Source organism: Haemaphysalis longicornis, unplaced genomic scaffold (genome assembly GCF_048455015.1).
Source record: "Haemaphysalis longicornis isolate Haplotype H1 unplaced genomic scaffold, Haemaphysalis longicornis Haplotype H1 scaffold_1, whole genome shotgun sequence".
Lineage (NCBI taxonomy): Eukaryota > Metazoa > Arthropoda > Arachnida > Ixodida > Ixodidae > Haemaphysalis > Haemaphysalis longicornis.
Window position 1 is genome coordinate 447,546,953 of NW_027526203.1, and position 21,232 is coordinate 447,568,184.

At 46.6% G+C, this 21,232-nt stretch overlaps 1 protein-coding gene across 4 annotated transcripts in view; it reads left to right on the forward strand.

The window, feature by feature from the left end:
- Tws (protein phosphatase 2 regulatory subunit tws) overlaps window positions 1-15,464 on the forward strand; it is a 45,351-nt gene extending 29,887 nt beyond the window's left edge. For all 4 annotated transcript variants that reach the window (XM_077687664.1, XM_077687666.1, XM_077687665.1 and 1 more), the window contains 5 exons: window positions 3,576-4,014; window positions 14,184-14,348; window positions 14,429-14,690; window positions 14,751-14,874; window positions 14,939-15,464. In XM_077687664.1, the coding sequence (XP_077543790.1) occupies window positions 3,576-4,014; window positions 14,184-14,348; window positions 14,429-14,690; window positions 14,751-14,874; window positions 14,939-15,091 (1,143 nt within the window). In that variant the 3' untranslated portion in view covers window positions 15,092-15,464. The remainder of the gene's footprint in view (window positions 1-3,575; window positions 4,015-14,183; window positions 14,349-14,428; window positions 14,691-14,750; window positions 14,875-14,938) is intronic.
- The last annotated feature ends 5,768 nt before the right edge of the window (window positions 15,465-21,232 follow it).

Below are 21,232 nucleotides of genomic sequence, written 5' to 3' on the forward strand. Positions count from 1 at the left end.
AATGCCATGTGTACTGCAGAGAATGCAGTACGAAATGCCATGTGTACTGCATTCTCTGATGACAATTCAGGCGTGAATATCCTGTAGTTTGCTGTAGGCACTGTAGCTGTCCAGTTACATATTTTTTTCACCGTTGATTACTTTGCCTTCACTAAACTATTGTCTCTAGGCTGGGATGTTGCGCTGTGGGTTCATGGGGTTTAAGTGCTGGAATTCCACCCTGGCTGCATTGGATTGAGTACTCGAACTCACTGGCCACTCCGTTGTACAATGCCAGTGGTGCAGCCCAACAAACCTCAAGGACCATGTGTTAAATTTAGGAAAAATGTAGGGGCTATGAATAAGAGTTACAAAGGGGCGAACAACAAAACCTCACTGAAAGGCTTCTCTCTTTTTTTTTTCTTTTTTAACTGGCAAAGCAATTCAGCTGCGGGTATCGAACTTGCACATTCCGTATTGCCCCACGCCAACTGCGCCTTAAAATTAACCCTACTCAGAATATATGATGACTAATTCGCATCGAACATTAAAAACTGTGAGCTGCTGAGCTGGTCAAGCACCATCTTACCTTTTCCTTGTGGTGGTTAACTGCATGCCTGGGCGGCAATATAGCATAGGGTAGCATCGCAGTTGCACAGCAGCACTCCAGGTGTGGTGGTAGTGAAACTGGTTGCTGTCCTATGCGCATCTCTCTAGATTGTGTGTCTCAGTTGTAGTTAGGGTCCTAAACAGGGTTTATGCATCAGCGGATACAGTAACTTTAGCCCGAGTTTGTGCACAGCTGATACGCGCGCAAGCTCAGTCAGGTGCCGTGTAAGAGTCGGGGCTGTTGCAATTCGGGAGGTGCATGTTTCTTACGTGGCATTTTTTTCACAGGTTGCGTCAAGTTATGTCAAATCGAAACTTGCAAAGAATAAATTGTGATGAACATTTCACTGCTGAAGGACATGAAAAGATATCGTGAAAACAAAATGTTGCATTTTTGCTTGCTTCACTGCCAACTACGTCCAAAAGTGAGAGCAAGTGTGGCTCCTTTCTCTCTCTCTCTCTTTAGACCGCCTCGTCGTGCATTGCAGCTGACTGCGCTGCTAGCTTGGCCATGGGGTGCAGATGTGTTCGTTGATATATAGATAGTGAGAAGCCAAGGAAGGAAAGGAGGGAGGGATGCGCCAGTGATGCAGTTGCTTTTTAATCTTGGCAGCATGTATGTAGGTCAATTTTCTAGCGTCTTCATTTAATTTTTGGTTGTTCTGTGGCACATCTCTGCCCATGTTATAACCACATATCAGTGTACCTAAAAATCAACACGTTTCGATAAAGGTGCACACTATGTACAGCAAGCCTTCCAGTAGTATGTTCCATGTGTCAGCTGAAACATTTTATTATGAAACATTTTATTATGTTCATGCGAAACATGTCGGTCTCCCTTCAAGGCCTGACCGATCGTTGAACGTGTCTCAGTTGGGAGGGAGAAAGTTCTCGCCATATCACAGCTTCCAGTGGCTAGGCACAAAAATGTCAGTGTAGCATTCGCCAGCCTGGGGTAGCGAGCAGTAGAGTCATGCCAATACGCAACGAGTTCAAAAGCTGCGTTTATGGGTCTTGCTTCCAGCAAGTTTTGGTTGAGAAGTGCGGGTCGTCAGTCCACGATTGTGTAGACTGCTGCTTTGAAAAGGTCCATTCGGGGAGAAATCGAGTAACCCGGTTCTCCTGATATATGTTCGGTGTGTAAAAACTGTAAAAATCTGGTTTTACCCAAAAACGAATAACCTTTGTTATAATATATAGTACAGTCATGAACAAATGAAATGTGAACACAGGGGTGAGACAACTGCTCAGATTGCACAGTTTTGATACAAATTTGTTTTACTGTGCCAAGCTGCTCTCAAAGCTTGAAAATTGCAAAAATTGCACCAAACTGCTCCAAAATAGTCTGAGAGCCAAGGATTTTAATTCTCAGGTTAGTTTCAGTGTGGAAAAATGCTTACTCACGGCATACTTTTCCAGCATCTCCAAGGCGATGCTGTTTGTTTCAAGATTAATTGATTGATCAATCATTAAAAAACCCGCATAAAATTGTCCGAGAGGTAGTTTTTTCGAAAGTCACATATGTCGGGTTGCGCTTGTTATATTCTGTGGGTTTTTAAAGTTTTCCCATTGAAAACCATTGCAAACTCCCGTAGAAAAAATACCTGTGCTGAAGCAGCAAACTACTTGTGCAAGTTGATAAAAAAACAGCAATTTTCGTAGCGCCAGAGCTCCGGAACGACAATACCAGGTGCTGCCATCTTGGTGTGGTGAAAATTGAAAAATATGGCCGCCGGGCGAAGCAGTTGCTCGTGGCTCAGGCAGAGTGCCCTTCGCTGATTTCTACTGTGGTTTTGGTTATGGGGGTGGCTGGGTTTACATTTAGTCATTTGATCTGTTGCGGTAAGTTGCGCGACTCGAAAAACGGGGAGTTCATCAATAACAACGTGGTGCCCGCGAATTCGGCGTGCTTCGGCCTTGCGTGTGAGGCGCGGTGCATGCTTGAAGTGAAATTTCGGACTCAGCGGGGTTTTAAAACGCCAAGTTATTGTCGCCTTTGACAACGAGCTTGCGAGCGGCGGGAATGGAACGATCGACACTGCATAAGTGGCGGCGCAGGCTACATCGCCGCAAAAGTTTAAGCAGTGTATTAGCGGGACGGGCTAGTATTGCACACTAGTAATAATGGTTCATCTATCTGAAGTGAAATTTAATGCCAAAACAGAGGTGGCTAAACACATCAACGTTATCCAAATTATGAACGTAGTGAACTTGCACCTTCGTGATTGAAGTGGGAGGGCTGGTGGGGTGCGATGACTGTCACCTCGCTTTGCGCAACTTTTGCCGCGACTCTACAGTAGTGCATAAAGCAGAGTCTGGAATTACAAAAATAATAATTTCAGCATTCACATAACAAAAATGCCTTACGATTGCTTAGTTTTTCAATTCAATATTTTCAACGGCGCTCCATGCTATCTGTGCATAGGGCCTAAGAATTTTGAAATGGTTGATAAAAAGGTAGTGCAGTTTCTGGTTGAAAAAAACTTTATTAAAGGGCTGTTTCAGTGTAGTGTTCAGTGTATTTTTTAGGCTCCTAAGGTGACAATAAATGTCGTTCTTCTGCTCCAAAATCAAGATTTCGCTGCTCCAAAAACTGCTCCCACGCCTGATTCAGATGTCTCACCCCTGTGAACATGAAAATATTGTAATACGCAAAATTGAACAATACTGTTCGTCGAAGTCCAATAATGGCATGCTATTGGTATATTTGGAAAGCCACATTTGCCAACTTTGTTTTTGTAGCTAAGCCATGCGTCATTTTGACTTGCATGGAAGGAAATTGCGCTGTTTGTGTGTTCGGTTCATATTTTCGTGTTGGCGTTGATTTGTCCATGGCTGTACAGAGAAAGGGAAAGAGCGCATTCTTATGCCATGGTCTGCCTTTTGCGTGAACAGTGCGGTGCGTTTTTCTTGTTCAGGCAAGCCAAGCAGTGTGCAAGCACTGAGGTCATCTCGTTTTTCTCTCTCTCCCCCTTGGTCCTTTTCAGTCCCGCCAGAGCCAACCTAGGAGAGGAGAGTACAATGTGTATAGTACATTTCAAAGCCACGAACCGGAGTTTGACTACCTCAAGAGTCTTGAAATCGAGGAGAAGATCAACAAGATCCGGTGGCTGAGGCGCAAGAACCAAGCCCATTTCCTCCTCTCCACCAATGATAAGACGATCAAGCTGTGGAAAGTGTCGGAGCGGGACAAGCGCATTGATGGCTATAGTTCGCGAGCGGAGATTGGTGGCATGACAGCGTTGCGGGTCCCCACACTGCAGCCCATGGAGCTGCTGGTGGAGGCGACACCGCGACGAATCTTCGCCAACGCGCATACGTACCACATAAACTCCATATCCGTCAATAGTGACCAGGAAACGTACCTCTCGGCGGACGACCTTCGCATCAACTTGTGGCACCTGGAGATAACAGACCAAAGTTTCAGTATCCTTCTCGCCGGCTTTGATCTCTCTGCTTTTTGTGGGGGCTCGTGTGGGGGCCAGTTCGTGGAATCCCTTGCTTTTTTTTTGGCTTAATGGCAGTGTACTACTGGGATGTCATAATCACTTCATTTAAAAAGGTACTGGCACCAATTTTCGGTGTTAATATTACACAGTTCACTTCCTTTGCTTATCGGAATACCCTGGCAGAAATATGAGCTATGACGCGTGGAACATACTTCTAAAGAACACACCGTGTCCTAGTAGTTATTGTGAAAGTAGAGTATCACCAAAATCGCAGGTGTGGCACTGGCTATGTGAGGTAAACAGGTCATTTAGACCGGCTAGTGCACTTCTCCTAGAACTTGTTCAGCCGCAGCCAGAGTGTGCATGAAAACAGCGTCCCGTCTGCCTCTTTAACTCCTTCGTTATCGCTGGAAAATTAACCGATTTTTAGGGGTCCAAGAAACCGTTTTTTTTCTGCTAGAAAAATTGGTTTGGCACTAATTACAGGAACACAAAATGCAGATTTGATGCCCTTTCCAATAGCACCGGTTTTTAAAATGCTTTCATACATCATAGTTGCTAAAAAAATATCAATCAAAATTTTTGTCAAGTTGCCGAAGAAAATGATAAAAAAAGGAGTGTATAACAAACCACTGATAGAAAAAAAATTTGGAATATACATTTTGTAGGGAAACATTTCAAAAACACGTCTTAGAAAACATGTTGAATTGCAGGGAACAGTTTGTCAGACAAAAAAAAAATGTTGGCACGCGTGGTGCCCATACTATGCGGTGAAGCCCGACCTTCATTTCAAAATGTGCAATTTCGGGTGGTTCCCTGGAAGAAATCTGGTGGTTTGACATTATCAGAGGCAACAATTTCCTCTGTTAAATAAAATGATTGCGCTAAAAAGGGGACACGGACGGAGTGAGGGCAGACACACACACGGCGCAGTGTGTGTCTGTCCTCACTCCGTCCGTGTCCCCTTTTTAGCGCAATCATTTTATTTCACAATTGAGTACCAACGTGCCCAGGACACTACCCTTATTAATTTGTCCTCACGTGAAGTAAAAACATCTTGTCAATGATGGACTTCACATTTACGTCCAGCACAGTATTCGGGACAAGCACACGATGCGGAAAAACATGCATGGAGTTGAAAACGAAACTCCGTGGTTGATGCTTGTTGACGTTCACTGTCAGTTATCTCTCAAAACATAAACGAGGTTTGTTATCATCTTCTGACTTGCTATTGTGTGTATGTATGACTGTATTTATTGTACTATAGAAAGGAAGGAAAGTCCACCAGCAGGTGTTCTCTCGCCTAGGGGCGGACACCGGAACACCTCCTGGTGTAGGAGACGTGGGATAGGGAGGAAAGAGTACGTAGGAATAGGGGAATAGGGTAGAGGGCTTGCCTATATATAACATATAGGCAAGATCAAGAAGGAACATATACAATGTATAGGTGGAAAAAAAAAACAAAAAATAAAACTGAGTTAAACAACAGAGCAAAGGACAAATGCTTCTAAACACTAGACATATAAATAAATATCAAGGTACAGGACACAATGGTGTACCAGAAAAGACACCTGCACACACACACACACACACACACGAAAGCTACCCCAGCAGCAGCACTCCACTGCAACCTGGGCTGTTGCATGATGTTGTAGCGGAGTGCGCTGTGGAGCCCCGAGGCACCCAGTTGTGCACCCAGGGCCTCGAGCACTTTGTCCCGCTCCTTGGCACTGCCTGGGGGCCAAAGCAGTTCCTCGAGTGACCGCACTCCTCGTAGCACGGCCAGCTCCACCCACCCTGCTGCAAACTTGGGGCACTCGTACAGTACATGCTGCAGGGACTGCACGGGCGCTCGGCAGTGAGTGCAGGCGGGGCTGGCCACCCGCCCCAGTCGGTGTTTCCGCTCTGCCGTCCACGCGTCCCCCACGCGGAGGCGCAGGACGGCCGAGCGCAGTCGACGAGGCAGGCGTGATGCCCGCACATGCAGCAGGCCCCCTCAGACACGCAGCCGCGGGTCCGGATGTGTCGCTGGATGAGCAGGCGGGCGTCGTCCGCTGCCGCTGCCGCCTGGGCCGTAATGTCCGAGGGAGGCAGCGCGTGTGCCCCTGCAGCGAGCTCGTTCGCCCGCTCGTTGCCATCCAGCCCGATGTGGGCAGGGACCCACTGCAGGCACAGCCGAGTGCCCCGGTCCAGCAGGGAGTGCGAGTCACCGTCCCGGAGGCGCGCCAGGGTCACCCAGGAGTCGCACAGCAGGGCACAGCGCTCGGGCAAGCTCCAGCAGCAGGTCCAGGCCCAGTCCGACACCCACCAGCTCAGCTGTGGCCGAAGAGGGCAGCCGCGCCTGCCGGGTGGCCTCTCCCAGCACGGCGGCCGCAGCTGCTGCACCGAGCTGTCCGTGTAAACAAGGGTGTGGCTGTCTAGGTTGCCCCAGACCACGCCCCGTGCCAGCTGCAGTTGTCCGCAGTGGGGCGTCCGCCATTTGCTGCGCAGACCTGGGATGTCCAGCCTCACGTCAGCTGCCAGAGCAGGAGCCAGGCCACCAGGTCCCGCATCCACGGGGGCCACCACTTCTTCGTAGAGCACGAGCGGTGGTGGCCCCTCAGTCGCTGCAGCAGTGGGCCGCCCCCCTCAGCGCCCCGCTGTTGGTCAGTTTGGCCAAGCACCCGCTGGTCAGCCGTCATCTCGAGGGTCCACGACACCCCCGCCTTGGCCAGCGTCGAGAAGACGCTGGCCTGCCTTGCTGGCAGGAATGAGGTGCGATGCGCTAGAATCGTGCCCTGCAAACTTTGCCCAAGTACCTGTGGCGCGATAAACAAGATCAGCACTGCTCAGCACTACGAGCCTCCTGCATTGCAGCGCCACTTAACATTTTTGAAACAGTACAAAATTTATTAAGAATTTGTTCAAATAGACAGTTTAACTAAGGAGCAACGCTAGACCTCCGGAGATACCCTCGTATGGAAACAAAACTAGCAGGCGAACAGCTGGCGGTGTGTAAGGCCGGTTTGAAGCACTCTCTTCGTCGGAAAAGATAACTGGGTGTTATCTTTTGACTTGCATCGGAAGTTCTTATCACAGAAATCTGGTTAGGGTGGGGTGAAATCATGAGCGGCATGCTTTTTTCGGAGATCAGTAGTGGACGCTTAAGGCGCAAGTAGGCTTGAAGCAGAAACGAAACCAAACTGTTGTAAACTGTTTGCGAATTTGCGAATGGTCCTGTGTGTGGTAAGTAGAAGTACATTACAACAACATGCGCAAAGGCAATAAAGCTAACTAAAATCATAAAGTAACTTTGCAAACAGGCACTGCTTGACATTTTCAGCAATTTCAGGGATTACTACTTGCAGAGTGCAAACCTCATGATTGAAAATCATCATCCGAATCACCATTTGTGCCCTATTAAAATACAAAAACCGAATGCTGATGCAGAGTAATTACGAGTTCTTTACTAGCAGTGACTGCGCCCCTTTTCCACACCCAGGTGATGCAGACGCGTGTAAAAAATTACGTTTTTGTTGCAAAAATGAAAAAACTGATTTTGATAGAGCATTTTCTGAGCTAACTCCAAATAGCTTTACTTGTTCCAGAAATGCCTGGAACACTATGAAAAAGGGCTCTTAAGGTATTGTTCAATTTGAACGATATTGAATAGGTGCGGTAACGATAGTTAGGGACAGGTTACAACCAAGAAATTTTGTATAGGGACAGGTTACAACCAAGAAATTTTGTAGTTACTTCGACAGACACTTTAAAAGACGGTTGTAATAATTTGTAACCAAATAACAGTTATCAGAGTTCTAACTTTGCATTTCCGAGCGCCTACGCGCAGTGCCGACAGAAGCAGACTACAAATAGTCTGCTCCTCCGCAGTTCGTCTGCCGCGCCGGATCGCGGGCAGCTCAGAGCAGCTTAGAGCTGCTCCTTCACCTGACCCATTGCGTAACTTCCTGTCCAAGAGCTTGTGGCTGCTCAGAGCTGCTTTAAGCAAGCAAATAAGAGAGGCCTATTCAAAGCGGTCTTCAAATTCCCGCGCACTGGTAGGCCTAAACGCCAGGTAGCTCAGCCGCTCATCTCTGATGGTGGGGTGGTCGCAGCTACGCCTCTACCGACCGTTCTCAGAGGTGTTTTGATGCCCACATGAAACGGTGAGGTCATGCGTGCCTCCTGGGCTAGAAGCATGGGAAACCAAAACTGATGATTTCCAGGCCATTCAGTGTTAGTTATCGCGCACTCAAGTATTTGAAGTGCTGTTTCTGGTTCGCCAGGCCATTAAACGCCAACTGCGCTCAAAATTTCAACCTCTTGAAAACATTATTTCTGTAGTCTGTCTAAAAAGACTGCAAGATACATAATATGACAGCTGAAATACGCGTATCCATGGCACAAGTGATCATAAAAAATCAGAAAATTGAGAAGAGCACAGCCATTATGGCCAAGCTGAAGTGACGTTCCAGCCAGCTGGAACGTGGGTCCTGACGCATGCGCTCGGCACCTTAGGAGAGAACTGCTGGGTCCACTCTAGCCTCGCGCATGCATTAGCTCTCGAATGACATGAACCCCCCTCCCCTTTCGAGAGCAGCTGCAAACCTAATCTTTACCAGAACACATAAGGGGGGGGGGGGGGTCCATTGTTTACCGCCGCCTTATCATCCATCATGCGGTTTCTGTGCTTGTTATGGTTTTTTCTTTACACGAATACTGATTTCTATGCTGCACGCCTGATTATCCTGACTCATGCGCTCGGCGTCTTGGGCGAGAACTGCTGGGTCCTGCCTGGGTTTTTTGTTAACGGCACAAAATTTTCCGACCAACGAGAGGCTAAAAGCTTAGCTGTAAAAACCTGGAAACTTGTTGCGGATGGCACAGCAACCCTTGCACTCGTACAGTCAATCATCCCGACAGAGTACAGTGCGTCGAGCGACCATGCCCCCTCCCCCTGTAACAACGAAAAGTGACCGCAATCGCTTCCCTACTCTTCAATATACCGTTGTGTAGAGATTGCGAGTGAAAATATGAGATGTAGATAGATTTAGCAGGTGGCGAGAACAGTCCAGGCTTGCCAACGTTGCGCTATGGGCACGAAATTTTGAACGCACAATGGAGAATGTACCGGTACGTCAGTGACACTGCGGAGGGGAAATGCGAAAATGTACCGGTACTTCAGTGATAGCGAAAGGGTTAAGGGGGCACACTTGTCTTGTGGACTTTTTTTTTTTTTTTTTTTTTGCTTTACAGCCAATTTTGATAAAAATATGGGCTTGTGCAGTTTTTTCAGCTGATTTCAAATCTCCAGTTAGTCTTAATGTAAGGCATTTAGTTTCCAAGATAATGTAAAAAATTCCTTGATTCTTTTTGAGGGCAATGGAAAAAAAAGACTAATCAACAAAACATTCACCGGTCAGTTTCGTTTCTGTACGAGGGTTTTTTCCGGAGGTCTAGTGTCACTTCTTAGTAGAACTGTCTATTCTGACAAAGCCTCCAACAGGCTTGATATTGTGTCTTCTTGAAATTGTTAGGTGGCGCTTTAATGTAGGAGGTTCACAATGCTGAACTCTATCAGTGGATTGACAGCTGCTTGGTGAAAGCTTGCTGGCCATGATTCTAGCGCAGCGCACCTTATTCCTGCAAGCAGGGCTTACGATAACCTGTAAATGAATATTGTGACAGATAAGTGACGATCAAAACGTCATCAAGCATCCACCACCGAGTTCGGTCTTCAACTTCAACTGTATTGCTTCGCATCACTTGCTTGTCTTGAATCTTGTGCTGGCCATAATCATTGACAAGGGGTTTCTAGATCACGTGGGGACTACTTGGATCTAGATCTTACAAATTGTTCCTAGCAAATCAATTTTTTTTTCCAGGACGGGTTTTGAAATGTTTACCTACAAAATGTTTGTTCTAAATTTTTTCTACTAGTAGTGGTTTGTGATAGCGAAAGGGTTTTTAATTTCTTCGATGCCTAGACAAAAATTTTCAATTTGATCTTTTTTTTTTTTGCTATCATCATTTATGGAAAAATTATTAAAGCTGGTGTTGTTGGAAAGTGCGTTGAATCATCGCATTTTATGTCACTGCAATATGGCCCAACCAATATGTTTAGCACAGAAAAAAATGTTTTCTTAGACCCCTAAATATTGGTCAGTTTCCTGCAGTAACGAAAGAGTTAAAGCCCACTGCACTCAAATTTCACCTTGGCTCAATTCTTTTTTGAACTTGCAGTAAATACATACCACCAAATCAACTGGGACATGACAGCCCCATGAAATGCTGCGTTATCAGTTGGAAAGGTTTAAAAAAGCCCCGTCACAGACGATGCTGCACCTGCCGGTGGATCGCGCAAACAGCCATGAAGCAGAATTCACAATGTATTCGGCCGGGTGCTTGGTCCTTCGGCCAACCAGGGAAACCGGTCAAGTTCCGCTGGGCATGTTTGCCCTAAAGCTGCTGCGAGCGTGCAGCAGTTGTGGGCTGCACTCTTCTCAATTAGGGTTTCAAAATCGCCAATTGTGGACGGTCATTTACTGTGCATATGCGCATTTCAGCTGCCATATTTTGTATCTTGCCGTCTTTTTAGGCAGACTAAAATGAGAGGCTTTCATGAGGTCAGAATGTGGAGTGCAGATGGCCTTTAAAGGGCCATGCAGACAAAACACACAAATTTGGTTCAATCGAAAGTGTTTCGTTAGAATCATACTGCCACCACTTCTAACGTAAACGTCGCTCGAATAAGGTGCATAATTAGGCCATTTGACTCACTATCTCATTTCCTGCACTATAACATACGTCATATGCACGGCCGTACGATTGGCTGAGGCCGGCAAATGCTAGTGGTTAGGTAGGGCTTATAAGCTTGCAGAATGCGCCATTTTCGCTTAAGTGTAATGCATATTCATTTTATAGTGGTAATAATGGTGGGTTAAACAATGGAAGCTACGAAAGTGCATGTAAACATAGAAGTACCAGTGCGTACTGCTGTTGGTACTGCCGGCACTATGCTGTTGATAGCCACACAGCGGTGCAGCGCTTTGGTGTTTTCTCACATGACACTGGCCAATTGGCGTAAGCGACATTGTCTTATGTGACCCTGTTTGTTGAACATACCCCATGTTTCACGAAATGATTACTACCTACCGTAACAAAAACAAGCCAGATGCAAATACGGTCAAAAACAAAGCAAAGGCGGAAAGCGGCACGGAGCAGTATGGTGGCACCATCTGGGAGGAATGAAGGTAAACAAGGCTCTGCAGTCTGCTGCAGACCAAACGACACACTTGAATTTCGCTTGAAGACCCTACCCTTACTTGTGACATCATGGAAGATGTGACGAAACACGATTTAATGGGGTAATCAAAATTTTAACTATATTGCTCAATTTCTCAGTTAATAACTCGTCACTTGCTGCTGGACAAGCGCTGGGGGCACTATAAAAATTCAAATCTTTCGAATAAAACGAACTTTATTTTGTGTGCATGGCCCCTTTAAACGACAACTGGCACTATAGCACGATGAAAGGCCCTGAATGGCTCTCTTTTTTTTTTTTTTTTTTTTTAAGTTTACATTTGTTTCAGTTTCCTGTAACGGCGTGCTTGAATCTGAATGCCACGTGTCTGCCATGTTGTTGGCTGCAAAATGGGCTGGGTAAGCCTGCTGTGCTAGAGTGAACAAGTATCCTGCCATTCAGTAGTAAATGACAAGGCAGGGCGCACCCTCCATGTCATCGGCAACACTCAACTTCAAGGCATTTTGCCCATACCTTTGGAGCTCGCTTGGCTAGCCTGTTGGAAGAGTCATGTTCGCACCAGGCCAACAGTTGGCCAGCTAGGCATTGTTTGCAAGCTGTTCGTCCACACTGCCAGTGTGGACAGTCTGGCAGATGTCAGTGGTGGTAATAACGCGCCATCGTGTCAGTGTCTGCACACACAGGGTTCGCACAGGTCCTTGAAAACCTTGAAAACCCTTGAATTTAGAAGTGTCAATTTCAAGGCCTGGAAAGTCCTGGAATTTTTACATGGTCCTTGAAAACCCTTGATTTTTCCGGAGAGAATCAATGGCCCTGTCTTTTCAAAAGAATTTAAAGTGTTTGTCATGGATTTTAGGTGTTAACAAATGTAAAGAAACATTGTAACAATCAAGTTTCAGTCTATTGCGTGAAATTACAAGTTTGGTGGATTTTCATTATTACAAGGCAACATTGGGAGCAGGCACTTGTCGATCCAATCCATATCACGATACAATCCAGTAAAAGCCAGCTTCTGTTCTCTATCTTGCATCTAGTCTGTGGACGCTTGCTCATTGCATGTTCACTGTGCCTCATACGCTCCATCTACGTTTGCTTTTACGTGCAAATGGTGGACGTGTAAATAGTTCATCCTGCCTTCAAGCAACACTTGCTCGATTTAATTTTAGCTGATACTCTTGCTGACAAAGCAGGAGATGCAGGCAACATTAACTAAGCTTTGAAATCAAACAGCCTCAGAAAAACACAAAGAAAAAAGAAAAACCTGTAAATACCACCCATGAAATAAAAAAAATAAAGCTGGGGGAGCATTTACGAACCAGTTAGCACCTATCTAGATGTGCACTAATGTGCTTAGGTATTGTGCAATAAAAAGCTTTTGCATTGTGTTGGAAAAGTTATAAATAATTCCAGATAAAACATAGATGGGGACCTTGAAAATGTGTTTTCTGGTCCTTGAAAGTCCTTGAAAACCCTTGAATTTTTGCTTTTGAAGCCTGTACGAACCCTGACACAGTCTGCCGAATCGCCCGTAGAGCAATGAAGGTTGCGGCACGAAATCATAAATGCGAATGGAGAACATCACCGAAATAAGAAAAATCAACTACAAAAAAGTAGCCCGTGCAGGATTTTAAACCTGCATGGTGAGATCCGGTCTTTGCATAGCTCTTTTCATAAAGCCACATAAAAGGGCTGGCTGCTTTGGAAATAAATATCCGGCATATTTAGCTGAGAACTACTCCACGTCACTGTTTACTTATTGGATTTCAGGATTCCTAACTGCTTAGATGAGCCTTTCTTGGTTAGTGCTTGCGTAAAAAGCTTCCCCCTAGACCCCAGAATTAGATTATCACCAGCAACTGCATCGAGGGAAGAAAAAGAGGTTGCGTTGTGTGGTCGTCCTGCAGACCATTAGTTTGTCCACCCAACACAGAAAAGTGCTTCTCGTACCGTGGTTTCATGATTTACAATAAAAACTTTTACCGTGCATTAATTTGCTTTAGTTAGATTTTCTGTTAGTGTACAAGCTGCCCATGCATGTGCAGCTTACAACTACAGCGAAGCGCAATCAGTGAAGCATTGCATATTGCTAGTATGGAATTATTTTGTCTTTGTGGACTTTACTGAGCTTAATCAATTAGCTCTACAATCAAATTGGAGCCACATTCTTCAGGGCCCACACCTTGTCGGGGATCAGTTTTCAGTTCATGATCGATGGTCGACCCGCTAGCAGACTGATTTTGAAGAAAGTTCAGCAGGCTGTGAAGTCATTGCAGTCAAGTGAATTCAGAAAAATCTTGCACATAATAGGAAACCTCATACGAAATTGGCAAAGAGGCTGCAGAAATGGAAACAGTTCTTTCAGATTGATTTTTGTACAATAAATTTGTGGAAGTGCATCCACCATTGGATGAAACATGGCCTAGGGAAAGAGTCGAGGCTTTCAATCTGCACCTGTAATCCCCACGATGTTTACAAATCACTTCAGTCCCAAGTTGGAACACACGGAAATTGTTATACCAACAGTGTAATCATGCCTTGTCACCAGAATAGAAGGCTTGCTTTCAAGCCTAAGGCGGCAGCTCTGCCGGGGGAAAGACAAAGCTGAAGGAGCTGTACGAGAAATTTAGTGTGAGATTCAGGCTGTGTGCAGTGCAGTGCCAATCTGGGCATATTTCGTGTTGGGAGTGGTGGCTAGGTGCTGCTAAACCTGTGACACCTCATGGCCGCATGGTGCGGCGTTTTACTGCTGTGACATGCCTTACGTGGCTGGCGTGCGAGCGCCACGTTTTGGTGTGCCCACTACACTCGAAGCGTGATGAGCGGTTTGTGTCTTGGGACCACCTTGTGTGATAAATTGTAGCCTTTTGCATTGCCCGTGGCTTTCCTTAATTGCCTTCTACCAGACATTGTGGACATTAAGCCGACCAACATGGAAGAGCTGACGGAAGTAATAACTGCAGCGGAATTCCATCCCTCCCAGTGTCACATGTTTGTCTATAGTAGCAGCAAAGGCACGATCCGGCTGTGCGACATGAGGGCGGCAGCCCTGTGCGACCAGCATGCCAAACGTGAGTGGCCCCGTGGGGTGTGCTGGGTGGCCCAGCTGGCTGGGGGGGAGGCTCAACCTTTTCCTCCTCTGCCCCCACAGTTTTCGAGGAACCCGAGGACCCGACCAACCGCAGCTTCTTTTCGGAGATCATCTCCAGCATCTCGGATGTGAAGTTTAGCAACAACGGCCGCTACATGATCTCCAGGGACTATTTAACTGTTAAAGTGTGGGACTTGAACATGGACAATAAGCCGGTGGAGTGCTACAATGTGCACGAGTACCTACGCACCAAGCTGTGCAGCCTGTACGAGAACGACTGCATTTTCGACAAGTTCGAGTGCTGCTGGAACGGCACCGACAGGTTAGTCGCCTCGAGTGTGCCCGTGGCGACACAGCTGCCATGTGTCTCGTTCTTCTGCAGCTCCATCATGACCGGCTCCTACAATAACTTCTTCCGGGTGTTCGATCGGACGGGGAAGCGCGACGTGACGTTGGAGGCATCCCGGGAGATTGCCAAGCCCCGGACGGTGCTAAAAGCCCGAAAGGTGAGTCGCACTCGGCCCGCGGTGGGGACGGTGTGGTGATCGCCCCCTGCTGGGCCCCATGCAGGTGTGTACGGGCGGCAAGAGGAAGAAAGAGGAGATCAGTGTTGACTGCCTGGACTTCAACCGCAAGATCCTGCACACGGCGTGGCATCCCCAGGAGAATGTGGTGGCAGTGGCTGCAACAAATAACCTGTACATATTTCAGGAAAAGTTTTAGTTGAGGCTTGGGCTACGCTGCAGCGCCATGTAAAAATGTACATAGTGTCATCCCACCACCCCCAAACTCTTTTAGGACGGCGAACTTTTTTAGTTTCCCCCCGCATTCCCGTGGGTGTACCATACGGGTGGTCGAGTATTGCGGTTTTTGTAGATCATGATGGTTTTTTACGTAGGTCCCCCTTGGTTCTCTTATTTTGTTTTAGTTTATGCCATTGCATGTTGTTGTGGACAACGGGGGGGGCGGGGGCACTTGCTCAAATTGATGCTGTGTGCTGCTCCTCAATGGCACTCAAAAAAGTTTGCAAGAACGTCAGTTCCGAATTCTCGTACGTTGCCAGTGGACAAAAATAAATAACGTCTTAAGAAAGTGCCTTCCTGCTGTTTGTGTGGTTTTGGTGCATGTAGAGCTTTCAGGTGCAGGTACCTGTTATGGTCTGTACTTTGGAAGTCAAGGGATTGGACCTGGCCACTACTCGTGGGAACCCAAAACCCACCCAGAGCTGTTGGCATCTTGTTTGCTGAGAATGATATGATTAAGTGCCTGCAAGGGGTGGGTAACTGCTTGCTTGGGGGTGGGGGCTCTGGAAATAACAGCAGTGTTTTTTCTACCTCTGGTATTGCTCGGTCTTGCACCCGAACACATGGTGTGCATCTCTAAGCACCTTCCGTCTGTTAAATGCCAGTCATCGAAGCCATATTGCATACCTGTGTACTTGGTGATCCTTTAAAAAATACCAAAACCTGTGTAAAGCACTTGCATCAAATTAAATTTTCAAATGCTCAGTCCCGTGACTAATAAAAGCCTCTCAAAATTCCAGCCTCAAGGTGATGTCCCCAGCTTTCTGTTTGTTGCTTTAGGAACAAAGGTGGTAGCCTAATGTGCCTGCACTGGTGAAGAAAGCATGTGTTCTCTGCCGTGTTTTTCTCCCCTTGCTTATACTCTCAACGCGAACTCAAGATAATAGAAAACTTTGATAAGTAACACTCGTTTTAGCAAATGGACTATTAATGGTGACACTAGCTATCCTTAGCTGTGGGTGCAACTGCTGCTGTTTGTTAGTCCAAGTGGCAGTAACTTCACAGTTAAGCCTCCCCTGCCCCCTCCATGTTGGTGTGGCGCCAAAAATAAAAAGCCTGTGTCGGGATTTTGGTGCATGTTAAAGATCTGCACGTGGTTTAAATTGCGCTATGGCGCACCTATCCCGGGCATGGCTTCGGCACGTAAAACATCCAAAATTGCAATTTTTTGTGTTTGTTTTGGGGTGATAGCACAGGCCAACTTCCTATGCACGCACAGTGCCATCTGGTAGCTTACTTTCAACATGAACTGATGTCTGTAGCAGAAGTATGCTTGAGATGCAAAACAGTGGCATGGAGGTAGTCTTGGGGTGCTATGCTAACTTTCATAGTACTAATCTGCACAGTTTATTATCTATCACTTTCGTACCTTTCGTTTGAAATTTAGTCACTCCAGAGCAGTCTAGCTGCATTCTAGTTGTGGCAATGATGGGTTGCCCATCGCCTACCTTCTGCTGGTAGGCGGGCGTGCAAGGCAGACCTGTGGGTGTATACACTCAGTGTAAGATGTCTTGTGATCTCAATCATGCACTTCATAGAGTGTGCTCGTCTACAGTCACGTTATGCGGTTGCTACACTAGTCAAGACCAACAACCACTGCTAGTAAACTTTGGCTGGCGTCTCCCAAACCTTAAAGAAAGTGATTTTATTTTTAATGTGGATGCAGGTTCCCATTAAGTATAATCACCATCAGTGACAATCCCAAAAGGGGTTACATGCCCTGATGAAGTGCTGATCAATGCTGGCAATTGCATCCACTAAAGTGCCCGAGTAAGCCTCGCCGCGGTGGCTAAGGCGTCGTGCTGCTAAGCCCAAATACGCAGGTTCGATTTCTGGCCATGGTGGCTGCTTTTCTAATGGAGGTGGAAAGCGAAAATGCCTGTGGGCTGAGATTTCGGCGCACGTTAAAAATCCCCAGGTGGTTGAAATTAATCCTTTCACTACCACCGCACAGGGTCAACGAGCAATCCCAATGGTGAGCCTGCTTGTTGGTTGTCCTTCCAACAGCACACTGACTTGAAACAAAATTGCGAGTTTTGTCTATTTCGAGCTCCGGAAGATAAGGCATGGCAGGAACATAACGGATGCAAAGTGGCAGGGGCCAGAATTGTATAAATGAATGCTTTTGAAGCGGACGAAGCTACTGTGAATGAAGCCCTTGGAACCTTTGTCAAACTTGCACTCTTTGCAGAAAAAGATGTCCTAAACATATAATGCAGATAATTAGGCCTATGTTTTTCTTGTACAGTGTTGCCTTGAACAGGTGTTTTCGTGCTTGAAATAATTTTAAGGAAACACCAGCTAAAAGCTTCTTCTGGTGCTTTATGGTCTGATTTTTTTTTTTTTTTTCTGCAGTCTTATTGCGTGTTGAGGAATCTGAGTAGTCCCTACAAGACAAAGTGGTCCAAAACAACCTGCTCCAAAAGCTGGAAAGTGCTCCAAGTAGCCAATCATCTGTTCCACCACTGTGTTCCTCTCCCACCTGGCCAAACCATCCTAACCAATACCAAGGAGCAAGCTGTCTTTAAAAGGACTCCCACTCTGACTCGGATGCGCAGCATCCAACCCAATCTCCCGACTTTGTTATGTAGTAGTGGTGGCAGTAGAAAGGAGTGGGGTGGCGAGAGGCCTACCCACAGCACCATGGGACCGACTAAAGGTGAAATCCAATTCTTCCTTGAAACCGGCACCAAAACATAATTTGTTACCCCATACTCGATGCCTACAAAAGCTCCATTAGTCTCATCACTAGTCTGTCAGTAACATTTGACTAGCCTGGCACTGCCATCACCTGCCATACCTACCTGGAATGTCTGGTTTTGGGCCAATGCACGCACCTCTTTGGAAGCTGCATTATATGCCATCTATTCATCCTCTGCTTCTTTAGCTGCGTCTCAACCTATTCCATCAAGCGTTCGTGTCCTCAAGATTCCTGCGAAACGATTCAAGAACCAAAAAAAGCTTTCTCTACCAATATCCTCTCATCCACCAGATTACCCATAGGGACCGGGCAGCTGGACGGGTGGCGCCACCACTCGTCTTTCCCCTCGTCAGTGGAATGAGCCGGTGCATTGGACTACACAGCCTTCCGTTGTTTTTGTCGTGTTTGCTTCGGTGCTTTGAATGTTTTGGTGGTGTTGTGAGCGGACATGTGAGATGAAATGAAGTCTAGACAGATGTGTTGGGTTCTAGATGCAGTAACGATTACGTAAACTTGTCGGACGCTTCTAAAGTGGGTATCGGCTGCAATGGCATGAGCACTTTTTGCAGCGATTTGCGCTTGGCTCCACCTGTTCTGAGTACGAATAAAACTACTATTATTAGTATTCATTTCTTCTTAAATGCAGTAACGGCTACGCAAACTTATTGGATGCTTCTAAGGTTGGGAATGGGCTACATTGACATGAGCACTTTTTGCAACGCTCTGCGCCCATGGCTCCACGCGATCTGAGTAGGAATAAAACTATTAGGAATATTAGTATTCATTTCTACCACTGTAAATTATCTTCACTGGTTTCAATGACTACGGTTTCCGCGCCAGCCTTAGCGCTAGGATACCTCGATACGTGTGCTTTGAAGAGAAAGGCACTTGCGTACGATATGGATTACCGTGTAGCCGTAGAAACGTTGCGGTAGTTTACACGTTCTGAAACCGTGAGCTTTGTGCCTTCGGTTTTGGTGAGCGACACTGACAGCATGGGAGCCTGAAAGCCGAAGTGGAACTCCCACGTTTGTGGTGGTCATTTTTTCAAGAGCCAAGCTTATTCAACCACCCAACGGCCCAAGCCGCAAACCATTCCTCTTCCCCTTCCCGTTTTACCACCTGCGTGGAATAAAGGCTGGCACCGATAGTTAAAAAATGTGGCAATGTTAACGTCAGCCGGTGTTTTTTAATGCTTAAGCATTCTTTACATAGTACCTTAAAAAAATCGTGTAATGCCTTGTGAAGACACCAAAAACGCGCGATTAGTTGTCTCGAATATGGGTGCATCAATCAGAGTCCTCCAGCACAGACACATTTTCGACACGCTGGGAAAAGTTTAGATTTGGAGAGGGGTGCATGGAAGTTCAGAATTAAACAGCAAAATCACCTAACCCCTTGTCTGATGATTACGATGGTTGAACGCAAAGCTTTCTTCGTGCGAAATGAATGGGAAATGGTCAAACAAAGACGCTGCGATCAAAAGACCAAACTGCGTGCTGGTCAAATTCAAAGCTCAACTAGTCAAAAGTTTAACTCCAGAAGGCAACCAAGGAAACCCATACGAGAAAGCTTTGCGATAAACCATCATCGTCGTTAGATGGAGGAGTGCATGATTTTTCAAGCATAGGTGGCAGCTTGTAACTGCAGCATTCAGTTGTGAAGCTGAGTACAGGCTTTGGGCACTCTCCTGTCTTGCGTCCTTCAGCCACGCAGGAATTGGTTATTGAAAAACCATTTACCAGCTAGCCAGCAACCATTGCAATTCTTATAAATCAATGCTTCTCCACGACAAGCAATAACGTTCTACTATGATGCGGTATTTATTCTATCAGCGATTCCCGATGACTAGTAAGAGCATTTCTGTGAAATTAAACACGTTTCAGCCGTAGGCAATGAAGTTATGGAAGCGTCGTCTGTTTCTGTTTTTAGGTAAATCTTAGAAGGCACCCTCAACTTTGTCTTTCGCTTGTGCACGATGTCAACGCCGTTTTATCATTAACTGCCAAAGGCCAGCGCCGCAGCATTCCTGGAGCGGTTGCACACACCGGCTTTGTGGGAGCATTTAACTGCAATATACTCCTCGATACACGACACTGTATGCAGGCATGAAAACCCTACATGAAGGAATGGACTTTCACTTTCAGCTTAACTTCCAGCTAGGCGCATTGAGCGTCGTCTGCTATTTGTAAATACTAAGTTTGGGCGTAAATCACACACATGGCATGCCTCGTAAAGGTCACATCCACGCTCAAGATTTACCGATCTGAAAAAGTCCTTGTGGTTATGTACGCTTTGCAAGCCGCACCGCAGCAGAACGAAAGAAAGCCATGCACAATAATGGCACCGGCATTCTACTGACGAGCGGTTTGCCACGGGTGGCGCTGTTCGCTGAAGCGACGGTGGTGCCATACAACGGCCGCCCGGTCCCTGTACACACCTCTTGCAATTAATGGTACAACTGTTCGCATTGACTAGACATGGGGGCCTAGACATGGGGGCATGTGGATGCCTGCACTGGGAATCTGGCTGTACACGCTGCCCAGGGGAGTTCAAACCCTGCCCCACGACTAGTTTCCACAGAAGCAGAGCTGTGTTAGGCTAGGTTTTCATACATGTCATTGTCCTCACATGAACACTTCCAAGGCTTCACTTGCCTTTGAAGCACGATGTGTCATAGCATGTGCTTTCACTCGGCAGTAGCGAAAGAAAACGAGCAGTGGCGTAATGCATAGGAGACGGATAGAAGCTATTCGAAAGTGTAAGGCCGTAGTGGATTGCGAAGCTAATTGTGCCAAGTGGCGAGGGGACGAAGCCCTTCGAGAGCGTGAGGTGGAAGCAGTGCGTCTGAGGTGTTCTATTAGACATTTCACGCTTTCACGTTTAAATCTTTTAAAAAGCACTTGGGTGTCCTTGGACCGAACATTAGTCGCAATGACATTTTTCTTGTGGTCGTAGTCAGCGATTTCAATGTGGATTGTCGCGACCAAAAAGGGAGTGGTTGACATATTTTGCGTGAGACATCTGGCTTGCAATGCCACACTGATCTGGACCACAGCTCCGCTCGTCATCCACATTTGCAGAATGGAATGGCCTTAATATGTATGGTTTTTTTTTCCATTAAAGTGGACTGCACAACCAGTGTAATCGAAATCTGTGCATCTCCTATGAACACCGAACAGTCAAACATTAATGACCCGTACACCCTCCTCCCACCTTTTCCTAATCTGCCTATGGCCCTCCTTCAATCAAGGTGCTACAATGGAACTTTTTCCAGTAGCGTGCTGCTGGTCCGCCATTCTTAGTAAGTGCCACGGGCTCCTCCGTGCCCCAGGCAATGGAAACGAATGGCCGCATTCT